This window comes from Oppia nitens, unplaced genomic scaffold, assembly GCF_028296485.1.
Source record: "Oppia nitens isolate AA-2021 unplaced genomic scaffold, nextdenovo-longstitch-racon4-pilon3 scaffold43_pilon_pilon_pilon, whole genome shotgun sequence".
Lineage (NCBI taxonomy): Eukaryota > Metazoa > Arthropoda > Arachnida > Sarcoptiformes > Oppiidae > Oppia > Oppia nitens.
The window spans coordinates 370,471-390,996 of record NW_026533225.1 but is presented as its reverse complement, the minus strand read 5'-3'; the positions used below and the strand labels follow the sequence as shown (position 1 = coordinate 390,996).

The following is a 20,526-nucleotide window of genomic DNA, read 5'->3' as shown; positions in this document are numbered from 1 at the left end:
CCATGTATCAAATCCTAAAAACCTCTATAATATGTAACAGTAATATAGGTGATCACTCTAGTTTTGAACTCAATCAATAAATAATAATAATAAATTATTTATAATATAACGATTCCGGTAAAAACAATGTCAAGCATCAAAACAAGAATAAAAAATATATATTAAAATTTTGATAACTTTTCGGAAACAAAGAAAATGATGCCTAAAGTAAAAAAATTAGGTAAAAATTTTAACGTTGTAATAGTAAAAAGCATAAAAAATATGATATGATATATTAGTATAATTTAAAAAAATGGTGTCAAACGTAGTAAAAATTTTATAAATTTTTTTAAGTATAAATTTTAATAAAGCATCAAAAACAAGGATAAAAAATATGCATTAAAATTTTGATATCTACGTGAACAAAAAGAATAAGTATAAGCGGTAAAAGTATTATAATTATTGATGATTATTTTGTTATACTAAATCATTTGATACTACACATGACTATAGTTGTTTATTTTGTCAAACCGAGTCAATTGATACTCTAATGACTAAAGTTGTTTTTATTTTGTCATACTGTCATAGTATGCCTTCATAGCTATCGGTTCATTCGTTTTGGGTTTTTGGGTCATCGTAAATATCGACTATACCGTCTAATAATCATAATGACTTATAAATATTAGAATATATTATACTTTTAGAAAACGCATAATAATAATAATTTCTATAAAATAAATATTTTCGAAAATATTTATAATTATAATTATTTTATTTATTAAATACGCATTCTCTGACATCTAGTGATATTAAATATTGAATTAATAAATATAAAATTATGTAAAAATTACATATGGCCACTAATCATTTTGACAATTGATTTTCGAGATAATAGTGGTCTGCGGTCAAATTTTAACTAAAATTATCCGTTTTTCGGGTATATCTCGGGAAAGGGTCAACCGATCTGACCGGGACCAATTTTGCCGATTTAATTTAGTTATTAACTACATGTTAGCTATTTGTCATTTTTTTGTATGTCTAATGGTTACCGAGATAATTAAGGTCTGCGGGTATTTTTATATAGTAGAATATTTTTAAGTATTTGTTAATTTTATCGGTTATATCTCGGGAACGGGTTAACCGATCCGACTGTGACTAACTCTGCCGATTACAATATTTTATTCCCTACATTTGAACTAATGGTCAGAAATTTTTCCGACAATTGGTTTTAAAGATAATCGGGGTCTGCGGTCAAATTTTATTAAAAAATACCCGTTTTCAGGTATATCTTCTGAACGGGTCAACCGATCTGACCGGGACCAACACTGCCGATTAAAGTTAATTAGTCCCTACAAAATAACTAATGGCCACTATTTTGTCTGACCATTGGTTTTCGAGATAATCGGGGTCTGCGGGTATAATTTATCATAAAAACCCGGTTTTTCGGGTATATCTCATGAACGTGTCAACCGATCTGACCGCGACCATCACTGCCGATTAAAACTTATTAGTCCCTACAAGTTTACTATTGGTCATTTTTTTGTCAGACCGACGGTTCTCGTTATAAATGGGGTCTGCCATAAAGGTCTGCATATCAGTCACCTCCTATCAGTTTTTAAATTTTTATGTTACTATATAGCCGCTATAATTATACAAACTAATGGTTTTCAGTCTATTTATGCTATTCAAGTTTTTTTTTCTGAAAATGCTTTCTAGCATTCTTATCTGGTTTTATATGTTTTTCAACTGTAATCTATTTATATACCTGTATATATCAAATCAAATCAAATCAAATTTTATTTATACAGCCTTGCATTCAGTTTAATAACTGTTATTCTTGCAAGACTGTCAGTAAATTAAAATTACAAAAATTATAAAATAATAATTATAAAATAATAATTATAAAATTATATAATAAAAATTAGTTATGGTTAATTATTAAAAATATTTTTATCAAATTCTTAAAATTTTTAAAATCTTTAGATTCTCTAATATTAATATCAAATATATAATCTATATATATATTATATATTATAACAATAGATGAATTTTATTCAAAATTAGCAGTTTTTATAAAATTATAAAATATTGTTTATTTATAATTTTTAGTTTTGTAATTGTTATTGTAAATTTGATTTTGACTAGATTATAAATATTTTACATTTATTTTGTTGTATTATTTATCTAATAATATTTTTTAAATCTTTTAAAAATTTATCTAAATATATAGTATTTTACTATACTAAAATAATTTTTTATTATTATATTTATACTAAAAACAAAAACAACAATTAATTGTAATTATATTAGTCTATCAAAAAAAAAGATTTCTGAAATACAAAAACTAAAAATAATAATATAAAAAAAATTATCTAGATTCAATTTTCAAATTAATACATTTGGGTGCATTTGAAAAACTACTTATATGTACTTTGGTTGGTATATCTGTTTGTTCACATGTATTGAATCGGTATTTCAATACAAGTGTCGCGAGTGTTAGTTTGACGAGCATTTGCGCAAACCGTTTGGCAATACACTGTCGCGGACCCAAACCAAACGGTAAGAAAGCATAGGGTGTCAGTTGGTTACGGTTTTCCGGTAGAAAACGGTCGACATTGAACTGTTCGGGGTTTGGATAGTAGTCGGCGTTCATATGCATCGCATAGATACCAAACTCTATGGTTTCTCCGGCTCGGAGAGTGATGCCTGTGTGACGACCGCCCAATGGATAGTCATTTTTGGCAATACGGCCCTCCATTATAGTCGGCGAATGTAAGCGTAGTGTTTCGCATACGACAGCTTCGAGTAGCGGCAGATTATGCAACCGATCGACATCTAGTTGTTGGTCATTATCATCGTTAGTGATGACAACTGTCATAATTTCATCGTAAAGTTTTTGCTGAACACTTTGATTACAGGCCAACTCAAAGGTGGCAAATGAAAGGGTAACAACTGTTACATCATAGCCGCCGTTAATCAGAAACCAGGCGTTGGCTATGACTTCGTCTTCGGTCAAGTATTTAGTCATACCTATCATCAACAACAACAATACAATCATTTCATTATTAGTATATTTATATAATGCCTACCCTTTTCATAGAGTCGATAGTTATCTTCAGTTGTTTTATTGTTATCATTAATAGTCTGGTCTTCAATAGCGTGCGCATCCATAAGTAATTCAACAAAATCCCAACGCTTACCACTACTACCGTTACCACCACTACCCGTCCCAGTGCTAGCTTTTCGCTGACTTATAATATGACGGGTCAGCTGAAAGAAGTACTCGTTGGACGTATCGTCGGTCAGTTGTTTCATACCAATCAAATTAAGGACAAACTGTGGCAATAAAATCAATGCAAGAGTGCGATACCATTTGGGATCTAAAATTTGATTTATATTTATAATAAACGGATGATTTGGATTGACCGCAGAGTTCAAGTCCAATGAGTATACAGAAGCGGCTACGATGTCCATCATTGTGTTTTTGTACATCTGAAGCATATCTATTGTATGACCACTGGCGGCATACCTGTCCATAACTGTTGTCAATTGTTTCAAACATTGTCTAACCTTTGGCATCATTGATCTGCTCTTTGCTGAAGTAAAAGCTGTACTCATTATAGATCGGATCCGTTTCCAGTCCGTGTCTTGTGCTTCATCTATATTGTGACAAAGTATTGGATGATTGTGTGAACTTTGGACCACATGATTGGATCGGTTAACAAAGTTTGGCCAATCATTCAAACAGATCTGTTTGATTAGATTTGGATCAGTGGTTATAAGAATCGGTAGATCTCCGTAAAAGTAACTATAGGTATAATAATAATATGATTATAGATATTATTTGTAATTTATTTTTTAAATAGTTTTAGAAACATGTAATACTAATAAATATGATATAATAAACTGTTACCCATATATGTGTCCATATTTTTTCATACGTTGGAAATCAACATCGGCCCGCGTGCGCCATATTAGCGGCAGATTATTGCCGAAACCGATAACTGGTTTCGGACCAGTTATACCCCGTTTTGACCAATAATCAAAATGTCGATTAAAATATCTATTTGTAGTCAATTATAATATGATAATAATTATTTATAATAAATTTATTTTGTAAAACTTACTTATAAATAAATGTTAGTACTGTAGATATAAAAATTATTGATACTATAGACAACATAGTTTCAAAGTTTTAGAAAAATTTTCTACTATTGATTTGATATTTTTAAAAACTTAAATAAAAAATTATTATTATATACCGTATATATAATATCTAGTAATATAAAATTAATGAATTCATTGAATTGCAATTCATTATATTTATTAGTTTTTCTAGAAATGCTTTCTAGCATTTTCAACTGACAACTGTAGTTTAAACTATAGTTTTAATATTTAAAAAAAACTAATATACTGTAAATAATAATAACAGGAATTCTAGGTATTATAAAAAAAATATCTATGTCATCTCATTATAACAACTTCATATAAAAACATAAAAATTAATTGTTACTGTAATTAAAGTTTCATTAAAATCTTTTTATTATGGATATTTTATTGAAAAAAAATGTTAAGATAAATGGCGTATAATTATTATTATCTTTGTATATCAGGATAGTTCCGGTGTGATCACAGTTGTCTCGGCCATATTTGGTGACTAAGACACGACTGGTTAGACTCAACTCAAGTCTAGTAATTTTCTTATTGTTCTACAATTCAGAAGTATAACTTTTTTTTTGCATTTCATTAATTTTAAGTTTTTCTGATTTCCAGTAATATCATACTTAAGGCCAGTTTTTTTCCCCGATATGACAGCCATTGATGACAAGTTTATGGGTATGATTTCAACTTTCTTAATGCGCCACTTCTCATTTATCTTATAGGCCAAGTCTGTCCAATTTTCGGCCTTTCTTACTATGCGTGTCATATAGTTTGTGTGTTAGTGGAATCGTTACGTATAGTATGTACGCCTTATCTTGATGTTTGTCTACTAGGACTATATCTGGGGCTGTTGTGGTCACAGTTTTATCAGTTGTTATTTCAAGTAGAGCTTGACATTTGTTGTTTTCCAATGTTTTTTAGTGGAATTTACTTGAGGTCAACGTATTAATCCTAAATTTTGCATTTTCTACTTCTATTAAGTATTGATAATATCTAAAGGTGTGTAGTTATAACTTTCTTCAAATTCATGTACACACACACACACACATACAAACATAGGCATACAGTGAAGCCGATATTTCAGGGGATTTGACTCAATACGCTATAGCAGTGGAGTGTCAACTGTTCTTAACGTTATATGTTGCAATTCACTTTATTATTATTATTGTGTATACTTCTAAATAATTATACAGTGTCCCCATTTATATAAATATAATAAACTTACCATATACAATTTATTGAAATTCTTATTTGTTGCAAGTCTAATTTAGTCAATAATTTAGTTATTTTCTATATTTTTGTTGGCTTTTTGTTATCTTAGTAATCTAGACTTTACACTTAAAACAACTATGTAAATCATATCACATAACTAATTATATTTTACTAATTTAACCAAATAATATATTTTACATTATAACTCCCAGAGCTGTTAATCAGTTTCCCTGTGTTCTGGTTACGTCACTTCATCATCAGTTGCGTAACTATAGAAACTTCTAAATGCATAAGCTTTAAGTGCATTTAATGATTAGTAGAATCACTATAGAATAATAGCTTATTTTATCAGTTACTCGACTCCTATCAGAGTGCACCCATCTCTTGCTTTTCATTATATAATATTCCTAATCTATATATTATATATTTCATGATTTAATATATCATCATAGATCATAGATTCTATATATCATGTATTTCAATGTGATTTTTACATTAAATAAAATTCAGTTTTAATTCAATGTTATTCTATTCTCTTGTGACGGCACCTAATGAACATTCCGGTTAATTAATATTTATTTTCACCTCATTCATCAATAACAACGCTTAACTTTTGTTTTTGATAACAGTTTCGCTTCAACAACAAGAAAGTCATTGCTACTCAGGTCACTTGTTTACTATTTTTTGACGTACAGCTGCAAATTTTGACTTCAGATTTGGATTAAGCATCAAAAATAATGTGTATGCGATCATCATTAAAATTTTAATATTGTAATGGTTGGATGGGTTGCTTAGGGTGTCAGGTGCTGATCTCGACGTTATCGGCACCAAAGTGTTTGTCGGTCCTAGTGATGAGTCGTCACCAACACTTATGTTGAAAACATCTACGGCCACGATATGGATCTGACGTTAAGTATTGAAAGCTTTGATGAGCCAAACGATAAGCGGTGCTGTGACGGCCAATGTATTGATAGATGCTGTGACGGCCAATGAAATGAGCGGTGCTGTATCGGCCAATTGTGCTTAACGAAGAGTGCAGTGCCAACAGTACGGTGCCAATAGTACGGTGCCAACAGCGCTGTAGTGATGGGATGTTGACAACGTCTGGTCCCTCGGTGTCAACACAATACAGTAATTAAATTAGACTGACATGTATTAGTTTGATGAGCCAGTTGGATGTGGAGCTTTGTGGTGCAGTCAGTCAATAATATGGCATAAATGATACGGCGTAAATGGATGGTAGTCAATCGTATTGCAGTCAATCGTATGGCAGTCAATCTTATGGCAGTCAATCGTATGGAAGTCAATGATTCAGCAGCCAACGGTATGGCCACCAGCGGTACGTCAGTCAGTGGTATGACAAAAATGTTCTGTCAATCAATGGTATGGCCACCAACGGTATGACAGTCAATGAAGCGGTGCGGGTACCAATCGGCCGGTGTTGCCAACCATACGGGAAATCGCGGTCTCAAACACGCCAGTACTGTACGAAAGGCAAGAGAGGCCAGTAGTGAAAGGAAGAGACAGAGATGATAGTTGGGGCCAAAGGCCCAATCAATAGACAATTATTAAAACAAAACTAAAGTCTTATTAAAACATTTGTAAATTAAAACAATACATTATGTGTTATACATTACAATGTATAACAGTAGTAGTGATGTACAAACACACAGATTGAAAGTCAGATCACTTGTCGAGTGTTTCACTCGACTGAGTTTTGCAGTTTAAGCGCTGCATAGGTCACTGCCTTCTGCGCGCACAAACAGCACAACTCTGCACTCACATTAGTTAACAACTTTTTCTAACACTACTACTATATTACTATTGGTTATACTAAACTCAACCCATTTGTGCTCAACCACACACAACCACCTAAAGACAAATACCTCTCTGTATTTACTAATAATACCCAAGTAGACATACAAAATGATTTATTACATAATGTTAAAGTATAGAAAATAAAATAGTTATTACTCTTGTCTACCCCTGTAAGTTTTATCCAATGATTAAATAGTATTTTGTGAAACGCAAGTACGTCACTAAAATAACTAACACTATATGTGTATGTAAACTGAACCTATATGTTTGTACTAAAGTAAGTATAATGTTATTTATATGGGAATACTAAACCCACATTTTATAATAGTAAATATGCCGTTAATGTTATTTCTATGAGAATATAAAGCACATTATTTTACTATTAAAGCAGACATAGGATACATTGTATAACATAGCATAATAACATTATTATATTGTATTAAATACTAGTATACGTTACACACAAAGTTTATCTAATATATACTAAATTTTCAATTAATATTTTATTGTTAAGCAACATATGGATTTTAATATAATTTTACTATATTGTTAATAATAGTTAAAATTATTATTATCATTTATCAAATCAATCCGCACTAAACATTATAGTGGTAAAAACTAATCTTATCCATAATCTAATTACGTTTACTACTATACTTTATATAATGTACATACTATTCAATAGACTATTAAATAATAACATTATAGTATTGATTGTATACAATATTTAACTAAGGTTTACATATAGATTTTGATATAATTTTGGTATATTGTTAATAATAGTTAAAACTATTATTATCAATAATCAAATCAAATCGCACTAAACATTATAGTAATTAAAACTAATGCATACGTTACATATGAATACTATAAATTTTATACTTCATTTTTATCATATTCCCTGCAAGCCGATTTTAGATTAAATTTTATATGTTGTCATTTATAGTCTAGATTATAATTATAGATCATCAAAACATTTTCGTCTAAACTATAAATGACATAAAATTAAATTTATGTTTTGTATTACTATTGAAGTCAAATAGTTATGTCATATATTTACTTAATAGTTAGAGTAATTGAATGAGGTTTTATATGTGAAGTAAATACACAGTAAATTTTATAATTAAATTTAATCAAATTCCCGGCGAGCCGATTTTTAATTAAATTTTATATGTTGTGATTTATAGTTTTGATTATTTCATTATAAATAATCAAAACATTTTCATCTAAACTATAAATGAACTAAAATTAAATTTATATTTTGTGTTACTATTGTATAGCGAATATATACGTCACATAAACTTAATTGCTATACTAAGTGTTATTATATAATGACGTTTTATATGTGAAGTATATAAATAGTAAATTTTATAATTAAATTTAATAATATTCTCGGCGAGCCTTTATAGATTAACTTTTATATGTTGTTGCTAAAAGTCTATATTATTATTATAGATCATCAAATTATTTTCGTCTAACTTATAAATGACTTAAAATTCAATACATAATTATTGTTACTATTAAATTGCAAAAAGTTACGTCATGTATATCTGTCCGCTACAATATCTCTTAATGTAGAATCATATCAATTTATTAATCAATTTATGTAGAATTAGGAATCATAGAGAAAATGGCGGCCAAAGTAAAAAAATATTAGGTAAAATTTAGTAAAAGTATAGATTTGAATATAGTATCAAAAACAAGTATAAGGAATAAGCATTAAAAATTTGATATCTCTTCGGGAACATAGAAAAATGGCTTCCAAATAAAAAAAATAGATTTAAATTTTAACGTTAAGAATTGTATAGAGCATAAAAAATAAGGTATAAAAGATTACGATTTTTATGAAAAAATGGCGGCAAATGTATAAAAATTAAAATGTAGTTTATTTGTCATGCTGAAAGATTTAATACCTTTCATGACATAGTTGAGTTTATTTTGTCATATTGAGTCATTTGATACCACACATGACTATATTTTAGTTCATTTTGTCATACTGAATTATTTGATACCTCACATAATGATAGTTGTTTATTTTTTTATACGGAATCATTTGATAACCAACATGACTATAGTTGAGTTTATTTAATCATACAGAATCATTTGATACCCAACATGCTATAGTTGAGTTTATTTTGCATTGTTGAATCATTTGATACCATACATGACTATATTTGAATTTACTTACTTATTCTGAATCATATGATACCTCTCTAATAATTTTAAATTATTATTCTATAATAAAATGCGTAATAATTAAAAATTTATAGGCCTTAAAAAGGCCATAAAATTTGTTCTGGCAATGCTCTATGAGCATTTTCACTGGTTTTTATTGTTTCTTAAAGACTAATAAATATATATTAAACACTGAATATTTTGCAAATCATTTTTTGCTGTAGTAGCATCATTATTGTATTTACTGATTTCATTAAATTAGGGTTATCAAAAAAATCATGCTCAATTTAGTTTATTTTGTCATACTGAATCATTTGATACCCCACGTGACTAAAGTTTAGTTTTTAAGTCATACTGTCATTTGACACAACATGACTAGTTTAATTTATTTTCTTATACTGAATCATATGATACCCTATATGACTAAAGTTGAATTTATTTTTTATACTCAATCATTTGATTTTAATTTAATTTTTAATTCGGATTAAGAGTTCGTATAGAAATGTTTTCTAGTAATTCTCAGCTGGTTTTTTCAATACATTTAATTTTCACTTTAGACAAAATAAATTTTACCTGATAAATTTTTTAATTAACTTGATCCAACTTTTAAAAAATAATAATATTAATATTCTTAATATTAGTTTTTATTTGTTTGTCTTCTAAATTGTATTAAAGTAATAAAAACTATTAAAAATTCTAATTAATTTATAAGAAATATTTTAAATTGTTAGTTTTTTATGTTTATTTTTGTATTGTTTATTTTAGTAAAATATTTTAGTAAAGTTTTTTAAATATACAATGTATATCTAGTATAGTTGGGTATAATAGTATATATAAAATTAATTATTTTTATCTGCATATAAACTACGCATTAAAAAAAATATATATATTACTAATGTTTTTTTTAATAAACTATAATTTTTTATGTTTTACGTCACCAGTCATTGTATTTCTTAGTAAGATGTTAATACATTTTTATTTTCTAAATAATCATTATTATTATAATAATGGTTTGTAATGATACTCAAGTTAGGAAAGTTCCCTAATATAATATCACCAGTTTTTTAAGGGAAAATACTTCATATTCATCTCCTTTCCTAGATTATTTTAGAAGGGAAAATATAATTTGTAAGTTGTATAAAAAAATTAGTACCAATAAACTTTCGATTAAAATATTTAAAAAATAATAAATAATTTTATAGTTATATTATTTATCAAAAAAATATACAGCTTAATATAACATTTGTTTTTTTACTAAACATTATAATTAACTATTTTGTTTAGGGTTGAATAAGTTAGTAGATTCCCTGGGAATTTTCACTTGAAAAGCAAGGAACATATGAAAACATTAGTTAATAATAATTATGAAAATCTTATTGTAATAAAATAATTATAACTACAAAATTATTGTGGGAAAATAATAATAATAATAATTAACGTTCATTGAATAGTTAGCTAACTTCTAATAGTTATTGTTAATGATATTAATAAAAAAAATAAAAAACAAAAAAATCAATGTCATTTTTCTACGTAAAATCAATTTAATTAAATTAATTGTTAATAATACATTAATAATATATTATGATTATGCAAAAAATTTTATTCTAAAGAAAAAGGGGGTTGGAATAAAGGGGATAGTAATATTTTCTAGATATTTAAAAAAAATATTTAATAAAATAATTTTTTAAAATAAATTAGTTCACTTAATTTTCGTAATATTTTTATAAAAAAATATATAATTTTTAAACAATATCAATAAATCAATTAAATATATTATTAATAATAATATTATTAATAATATAAATATAAATTTAGTTTTAGTCAGCTATTCATATTTAGTAAATTAGTACTAAAGTCAATAAAAATTTATTTAGTATACTTTATAGCTTTATTTTTTTAAAGAAAATTGAAATAAATTTTTGACCACTTTATTATAGTCCAGACAAATGGGTAAAATATTAAAAAACTATGTCTTTATTTATATTAAAATGGCTTTAACCCTACCACCTAACTTTACAATCATATAAACTATAAGTTTTAACCTTTTTATAAAACAACTTTTTTCATCATTAGTTAAAAAATATTTACGAGACTTTATGATGACTAAGAAATTAATGAAACTTCTATCTTGAATAATAAATTATTTATTAAATTTTTGTAGAAATATTATATTTCATTTAATTTTTGTAGAAATATTATATATATATTTAAAAAATAATAATTATATAATATAAATTACATTTATAAGAAAGTATATATATAAAATAATAATAATAATATTTATAATAATGAATAAGATCATTGAGTTTATTGAAAATAATATCGATTTAAACAATAGTGAACTGCCGTACAGTATATTCAATGTCGAGGATGTCATCGAAAAGTATAGTCAATGGTGTCGACTAATGCCCAGAATTAGTCCCTATTATGCCGTCAAAGCTAACCCCAGTCTACCGTTGCTCAAAGTGCTCAATAAACTGGGAGTCGGGTTTGATTGTGCCAGTCAGGTATAGATCATTATTTAATCTAAATATATAATTGAATACCTAATTGTTTCTATTTATTAAAAATTATATACATATTGAGGTAATTTGTAATTCATATATAAATCACTTAAACTAATAGCACGAAATTGAAACAGTACTTGAATTGGGTGCCAAACCCGAGTCAATCATATTTGCAAACACTTGCAAAACTAATGCATCGCTTGATTATTCACGCAATGAAAACATTGATTGTATGACATTTGACTGTCTGGAAGAGCTTAAGAAAATACAAATCAGACACCCGGAGGCTAGACTACTGGTGCGTATCAAAGTGGACGACTCCGACTCAAAGGTCCGACTAAATCGCAAGTTTGGTGTCTCTATGACTGATACGTTTAATCTGTTGTCGGCTGCAAAACAAATGGGTTTGACTGTTATTGGTGTGGCCTTTCATGTAGGTTGCGAAGTCCAAAGTGCCAGTTCCTATGAACAGGCAATTGCCAGTGCACGACAAGTGTTTGATATGGCCGAAGCACTGGGCTATGAGATGACTGTACTGGATATTGGCGGTGGATTTCCTGGACTATGGAGCCATAGTTTGGACAATGAGATATCATTTGAACAGATGGCTGAAGCCATCAATAGGGCCATTGATAAACATTTTGCTGATGATGATAATGGGCACTGGTATGACAATCTGACTGTTATGGCTGAACCGGGCACATACTTTTGTGAAACTGCTTTCACTGTACTGACCCGTGTGTTGTCCCGACGCGAGGTTAGTGATGACCAAAATAATTGGCCACATATTATGTATACACTGAATGACGGCGCCTACGGATCGTTCAGAGATTCTATATATATTCGTAAAGTTTATGAACCGATACCACTGTTATCATCGGATATCATAGCAAAAAGGCAGACCTATAACAGTATACTATGGGGACCGACATGTTGTAGTCATGACTGTATTCGAGATAACTGTCCTCTGGTTGAGATGTTTGTAGGCGAATGGCTTATGTTTGCAAATATGGGCGCTTATAGTACTAACTTTGATAACATTGGCTTCAATGGTATGCCGGCACCTGTATGTAGAATATATTAAAATATTAAAGAATTGTAGGGGTTTTACCAATTCATAAATTCAAATGTACTAATTTTTTTAGAAATGCAAAATTCTGTCAAATAGAAATCAAATATTAATTGGTCCCTACAATTATGTTAAAAATAATAAATAAAAATACAATTTTTTAATTAAATATAAATATTTTAACACTTATTTTGATATTTTTTTTAAAATTATTAAACTAAATAAAAGTATTAACTAAATACATAGTACTACTATAAATACTAATATAAAAACTGTAAAAATTAATTAATAATTATTTTGTTAATATATAATTTTATATTTTTATTAAAACATACTAGAATATGATATTATTATTATTGAAAATATATATATTTATAAATTAAGAAAATTAGATATGAAATATATAATTTAATAATTATTATTAATTTTTTTCTATTAATAATATTATTAAATATTTAATTAATATGTTATTTTCTTGAAATTTTGTTTTATTTTATTTTTTATTTATTTAGATAAACATTTGCTAAATAATTAAAATTTATTAGTATGTTTATTTAATATATACTAATATATATTATATTTGATTGAAAACTCATTCAATATCTTAAATATAAATATTAAATGATTAATAAAATTATAGATATAAACTAAAATATAAACCAGTAATAGTTTTTAAAAAAAATAATATTTACGTTACATATTTAAAAAAATTTTAAAAATTAAAGTAACTAAAAATATATAACTATTAAAATTAATTAACTGTCCGTTTTTCAATTTTCAATAACAACATTTCTGGACAATAGGTATAGTGTTCGACAATCGGATTGGTTTTGAATACGGTTTGGTTATTATTTAGCTTTAAAAACTTGTAGCGCATCAACAAATGTGCCATGGTCAATTTGATGGCCATCAGTCCAAATCTATAGCCGGGACACATACGACGGCCCAAACCAAACGGCAGATACGCCGAGTCAATCAATTGGTGTCTGTTATGTTTGAGGAACCGGTCGGGTATGAACTGGTCGGGCATCGGGTAGTAATCTGCAGAGCGCTGTACTGCTGATCGTGAAAACTGGATTACCTGATCCTTTTCGATGGTAACACCTATTTATTTTTATATCAAAATTATAATAATTATTATTATTATTAGTTTTTTTTAAAATTAACAATTTTTAGATAGTTCTCACCGGTTGTCGCATCTGTATAGTCCTGATTGGCTACCCGTCCGTCTCTATTGACAGCCGCGTGCAGTCTCATTGCTTCCGATATACAGGCATCCAAATAGTCCAGTTTGACCAGTGATTCCCAATCAAACAACTGGCCGTCAATTGTCGTACGATTATTGCTGCTGTTATCGGAATCCCGATCCCGATAACAGGTCATAATTTCTTCGTAGACTTTTTGCTGACACTCGGGATTGATGGCCAACTCGTAGATAATGAATGTCATGGATAGCGAGTGGCCGTCAAACCCTCCCTGAAATAAGGAGAACATATTGGCCACCACTTCATCTTTGCTCATCATTTGATCAATTTTTGACATTTCTATATAAAAAATATTAGTAAATAATTATATATTTATTTATACAATAAGTTATTAATTTTAATTTTACGGTCAGTGTTCAGTGTTAATATCATACCCGACTGTCCGACTGTTTTATTGTCCGACGATTCGCCCATAAATTCCGGACATCGGTTGAGCAGCGATTGAAAAAAGTCTTCGTAGGTATCGGTGCTCACAGACGTCTGACGTTTACTATACTCATCGACTGTTAGCTTAGCGAATACGTCGAGCGCTTCGGTAGATATAATATTAGACATATTAAGCACTTGTAGCATAAATTTTGGTAGTACTAGATTGGCTAATATACGCCATTTTGATGGAAAAAATAAACGTTTCATTAGCCGGGTAATTTTATTGTTAGGCTCATTGAATGAATTTGGTTTCCACGAAAACATTACCGAACCCATCAAATCAATCGACTGATTGACAAACAACTGTCTAATGTCGACACCAGTAGTCGACTGATCAACCAATAGCCTGTCCAATGCATTGGTTAAATCTACTAAATTGTTGTCAATATTTTTGGCCATTGCTCGGAGTTTCTGATCGGTAAACAGTGTCCTAATAACCGATCGCATTCGTAGCCAACAATCGTCGCCCGTATTGTCGATAACATACCGATAGATTGGATGATCGCTGGGTGTTAGCAATGCTGGTCTTGTATTGCGAAATATATTGAAATCTTTGATCAAAATATTTTTGATTAACTGGGGATCCGATGTCATCATAATTGGTTCATTTGATTCAAAAATACTTTTAATATATTTAAGTAAATGTAAAAAGAAATTAAGTATAAATACTAAAAATAATTTTATAAAATCTTGTTTTATTTATTCACCCATAAGTTGGTCCATATTTTTGACGTCTCTCTCTATCGATGACCGAAATCGGACGAAACAATTCCTCCAATGTATTGCCAAACCATATCCAGGGTTTCGGTCCGTTTAGGCCTCTGTCCGACCAATAGTTATAATTACGGTTAAGATAACTAAAAAAATTGATTATTTTTAGTTCATAAAAATTTTAATATAGTTAGTAATTTGTGAATATATGTATATATATTTATATTGAATTAAAAAACATTCATTATCTTTATTTTTTAGTATTATGGTATATACATACCTGCGAAACAATATTAATATAATAATAATACTAATAATGAATAAAAGTAACATTTTAAAAAATATTAGTTTGTCTATAGTTTTAATCAACAATAATGATATTTTATTGACTAAAGTATAGATATAAATAATGCTTTATAATATATATTTATATTTAAACAACAATTTTCTTTTAAATATACAATTCACATCAATATAACAATAAATTTTATTAAATTATTTCTATTAATTATTAATAAAAATTAATTTATAGTAATTAATATTAAATATAATTATTCTAATATTATTTCAACATATACATATATATATTTGCTATTAAATATAATTTTTGATTTTTATGCAATGTCATATTTACGTAAAACAATTATTAAGGAGAGTAAGTAATCGACTGCCTGTTAGCATACGACCGGGGGGTGGGGGTGGGTTCAATACCCAGATAGGTTACCAGTGTTTTATTGTCCATTCAAGTCTAGCCCTTTAAATTGCAGTTAGTTTGGGTAACCCCTCTCCCACCCAACCCCCCAAAAAAACAAACAAATTACTGTTTTTTTACAATATACTAACTTATTGTTTGCTTGTAACTCCTAATTACAACTATGCTTACGTGTATTATAATAGACAATAATAATATTAATTTATTTATTTTTTTAAATCCTAAAGTGACTACAATATATTAAGACATAAATTGAAAATCATGAATCATGATTTTTTTAATAAAAAATATATATTATTATTTTTAGTTAAATTACAAAACAAAAAAAATTACTGAGAAAAAATATTACATTTTTATAAAGTTTTGTTAACTTTATTAGTATTGATTAGTATTAGTATTGATTACCGGTTCGAGCAGTGGTATCGGCGCCGGTATGGCCGTAGAGTTTGCCAAATGCGGTGCCCGTGTTGTAGTCACAGGTCGTAATCAGGATCGGGTCACAGCTGTGGCCAATCAATGCCGTGCAGTGTCCACACTGTTGACAACAACAACAATACTGCCAATTGTGGCCAACATTTGTCTGGAAGCTGACTGCCAGCTACTGGTGAACAAAACTATTGAAACCTATGGCCAGATAGACATTTTGATCAACAATGCCGACTGTCCAGACAGTTGCGATCTATTGGATCCAATGTTTACTGAAAAATTAGACCAATTACTTGATATAGAGCTCAGGGCTACTGTCAGACTGACACAGCTATCCGTACCTTATTTAGAGAAATCTATTTTTGGTGGTAATATTGTCAACATATCGGCTAACATATGCACAGTATGTTTGTTATTATTATTATTATTATTTGTTAAATACACTTATAATTATCTCCTATATATATGTATGTTTGGATATCTGTATATCTTTATATATATATATATATATATTGTAGCACTCGATGGTTTCAATGCACTCTACGGCTAAAAGTGCACTACAAATGTATAGCAAGTGTGCAGCGGCTGGTTTGGCCTCCCATGGTATACGTGTCAATGTTGTTGTGTAAGTATGTGGGGGATGGGATGGGGTGTGGTAAAGGTGATATGGGAAAGATTTTTAAAAAATAAAATTATTTTTGTTTTTATATATTATATATATTTATAATATAACAAGTGTTGGCGTAATTACTACGGAAACCATGTCAGACTATGGTATTACCAATGATGGTCTGGCCAACTATGCTGCCCGGCTACCAGTGCGTCGTGTCGGTCAAATTGGTGATATATGGTCAGCGGTTAGTTATTTGGCCTCATCAGTGAAAGCCGGTTTTGTTACCGGTTCAACTGTTAGGGTTGTTGGAGGCGAACACGTGGCGCACGTGTTTGTCGAACAATATCTATAAATTGGTTATTAAAAAACAGATATTTTATTTTTTCTTTATTAATAAGTTTAAAAACTTAGTCATTTAAAAATGTAAAAGCAATAGTAAAATGTTTTGTGTGTGTGTGTGTGTGTGTATGTATGTATGTTTGTGTATGTATGTGTGTATGTGTGTGTGTGTATATATATGTGTGTGTATGTATGTGTATGTATGTGTATGTATGTGTATGTATGTGTATATATGTGTGTATGTGTGTATATGTATGTGTGTGTATGTATATGTGTGTGTGTGTGTGTGTGTGTGTATGTATGTGTGTATGTGTGTGTATGTGTGTGTGTATGGGGCCTCGGTGGCCGAAAGGCTAAGTTGTCGGCTTTCGAGTACGACAACCCGAGATCGATACCCGGACGGGCCACCTAAGTTTGTTGGGATTTTTAACGCGAGGAAACAGATAATATGTGTACGAAGAACTGTCCACATATATAATGCTGTCCTATCGTTAATAGGTACTCCTCTAACTACTGCACTCGGCGGTTATGAGTGCTATACACAGTATAACCAACAATACTAGAGAGAAACATAGTTTAAGGGTTCTCAAAACCCCGTGCATGCAATCATTGTAAAAACGGGGGATATAAATCCTGGATATTGTATGTGTGTGTGTGTGTATGTATGTGTGTATGTATGTGTGTATGTATGTATGTGTGTGTGTATGTGTGTATGTGTGTGTGTATGTTTGTGTATGTATGTGTGTATGTGTGTATGTATGTGTGTGTGTGTGTGTGTGTTTATGTATGTGTGTGTGTATGTATGTGTGTGTGTGTATGTGTGTATGTGTGTATGTATGTGTGTATGTATGTATGTGTGTGTGTATGTGTGTGTATGTGTGTGTATGTTTGTGTATGTATGTGTGTATGTGTGTATGTATGTATGTGTGTGTGTGTGTGTGTGTGTGTGTTTATGTATGTGTGTGTGTATGTATGTGTGTGTGTGTATGTGTGTGTATGTATGTGTGTATGTGTGTATATGTATGTGTGTGTATGTATATGTGTGTGTGTGTATGTGTGTGTATGTATGTATGTATGTATGTATGTGTGTATGTGTGTGTATGTATGTGTGTATGTGTGTGTATGTATGTATGTGTATTAATTCATTTAATTGCAATTCATTATATTTATTAAAATATTTGTTATTTTACAGACTTAATGTTTAATGTTTTTTTGTCAATTCATTTGATATAATGAATGACTTAATTTTTTTTTTGAGTTTTTCTGGAAATGCTTTCTAGCATTTTCAACTGGCTTATAATTTTTTTTATTACTATAGTTTTGATATTTTTTATAAACTAATATAAATACAAAAAATATAGTAATTCTAGGTTTTATTATTATATTAAAAAAATATATTTAATGTCATTTACATTTACATTTTTTTGATATTGTTATAGGTAGTCACTGCCATTTCAATGCTATACTGATTGGTGTTTTAATGCTATAATTATTTCAATACAAAAGTGATTTTTGTTTGTGTTTAAATTTACTAAAGTGAATTTAACACAACTCTTAGTTTTATTTTTATTTAAATAATTATATTTGCAAACCAAGGTTTGTTTAATGCTAAAATCTACAATTCAATCTTAAAATGCATTGAAATGTTATATAGAAAAGTAAATAGTAAACTCCTACTTTTAAGTAAAGTTTTATTTTATTTTTATTTAGTATTTCACTGTTAAAATAATGCATTGAAATGTTATACAGAACAGTGAATAGTAAACTCCTACTTTTAAGCAAAATATTATTTTATTTTTACTCTGTATTTCACAGTTAAAATAATGTATTGAAATGTTATACAGAAAAATGAATAGTTTACGCCCAGGGATTAAAGCTGACTCAATACGACCTAATTATTTCTCACGTACACTTTAGTATAAATAGTGGTGTCTCTCAGACATCAAAATCAGTTCTCCTCAGAGAGCTCTCCTGGGAGAGATCTCCTCTTGGAGTGCTACAGCGTATAACTGTTTCTAAGATGAAATAAAGTATGCATATTACTTTGTGTGTATTACTTACTCGTCGCGGCTGGTGGACTTGGAATGCATCATGAATTACATTATAGATGTTATACTGATGGAAGCTGACCACGATTACATCATGGATAAAATTATGGATTGAGTCATGGAAATAAACCATGGATTACGTCGCGGATGACATTATGGATCACATATGGGTTCACTACAGGCCCAACGGTTCTACAGGCTACAGTTAACATAATGGACAGCTATCGAACGCCGCGCCGATGGAAGTCGACCACTAATTACGTAAGCGAATACTATTTAGAGGGGAACTCCGGTACTGTGTCCGCTACACGGTAGGATCTGACCGGTCCGACCAAAGACTAGTGTTGACATGTGACGACGTTGAGTAAACCTTATCATTGAGTAACCTATTATAGGCTATGCAAAAGTTAGCGCTATGATAGGTTAACTCAGATATAGTAATAAGTCACCAGACACATTGGTCAACCGTTACACTGTCCACCTGGTCCACTGACCAAGGTCAGAGGTCAGAGGTCAGAGGTCAGAGGTCAGAGGTCAGAGGTCAGAGGTCAGAGGTCAGAGGTTAAGGTCACATGTCCAAGGTCAAGGTCACTTGTCCAAAGTCAAGGTCACTCGTCCAAGGTCAAGGTCACACGTCCAAGGTCAAGGTCACACGTCCAAGGTCAAGGTCATCGATAACTGGAAATCCGGTTTTATGTACTGATGCCAATGGTACATGTTGGAGACCAGTAGGACAAGTGGTTATGGAGATATCAAGGAAAACATGTTTACCAAACAGACCTTAAACTAGACTTTGTACCAATCAGTTGGATATCCGTACGGTAGTATTATACGGATAGTTTATGCAAGGAACAGCATAAATTAAAACAGTCGGTCGACTAAATACTACACAAATCAACACATATAGCTTTGTACACAACCAGTGATAGGAGATCCGCTCGCTCCTTAAGCCACATACCGATAAAGATGATAATGCTGGTACGTGCAAAGCAAAGTAAGGGCTTAGTATATAAGCAATAGTAGGATTTACATCACGGGTTGCTGAACACTCATAGTGTTCAC

The 20,526-nt window shown here is 29.6% G+C and overlaps 4 protein-coding genes across 4 annotated transcripts; 2 read left to right on the top strand and 2 right to left on the bottom strand.

Annotated features, from left to right (window-relative positions):
* Positions 1 to 2,324: 2,324 nt before the first annotated feature.
* Positions 2,325 to 4,211, bottom strand: LOC128959278 (cytochrome P450 3A8-like). The gene is made up of 4 exons (XM_054305218.1): positions 4,107 to 4,211; positions 3,893 to 4,042; positions 3,069 to 3,787; positions 2,325 to 3,009 (listed from the first exon to the last, which is right to left on the bottom strand). The coding sequence occupies exons 1-4, from the start codon at positions 4,160 to 4,162 to the stop codon at positions 2,348 to 2,350; spliced, it is 1,587 nt and encodes a 528-aa protein (XP_054161193.1). The 5' UTR covers positions 4,163 to 4,211; the 3' UTR covers positions 2,325 to 2,347.
* A 7,422-nt stretch (positions 4,212 to 11,633) lies between these two features.
* Positions 11,634 to 12,936, top strand: LOC128959259 (ornithine decarboxylase-like). Its single transcript, XM_054305197.1, has 2 exons — positions 11,634 to 11,852; positions 11,971 to 12,936. The coding sequence occupies exons 1-2, from the start codon at positions 11,634 to 11,636 to the stop codon at positions 12,934 to 12,936; spliced, it is 1,185 nt and encodes a 394-aa protein (XP_054161172.1).
* Positions 12,937 to 13,672: 736 nt separating this feature from the next.
* On the bottom strand, positions 13,673 to 15,466 carry LOC128959258 (cytochrome P450 9c1-like). Its single transcript, XM_054305196.1, has 4 exons — positions 15,323 to 15,466; positions 14,561 to 15,237; positions 14,109 to 14,465; positions 13,673 to 14,025 (listed from the first exon to the last, which is right to left on the bottom strand). The coding sequence occupies exons 2-4, from the start codon at positions 15,210 to 15,212 to the stop codon at positions 13,673 to 13,675; spliced, it is 1,362 nt and encodes a 453-aa protein (XP_054161171.1). The 5' UTR covers positions 15,213 to 15,237; positions 15,323 to 15,466.
* Positions 15,467 to 16,377: 911 nt separating this feature from the next.
* LOC128959279 (uncharacterized oxidoreductase MT0954-like) lies at positions 16,378 to 17,469 on the top strand. Its single transcript, XM_054305219.1, has 3 exons — positions 16,378 to 16,867; positions 16,983 to 17,089; positions 17,201 to 17,469. The coding sequence occupies exons 1-3, from the start codon at positions 16,472 to 16,474 to the stop codon at positions 17,427 to 17,429; spliced, it is 732 nt and encodes a 243-aa protein (XP_054161194.1). The 5' UTR covers positions 16,378 to 16,471; the 3' UTR covers positions 17,430 to 17,469.
* The last annotated feature ends 3,057 nt before the right edge of the window (positions 17,470 to 20,526 follow it).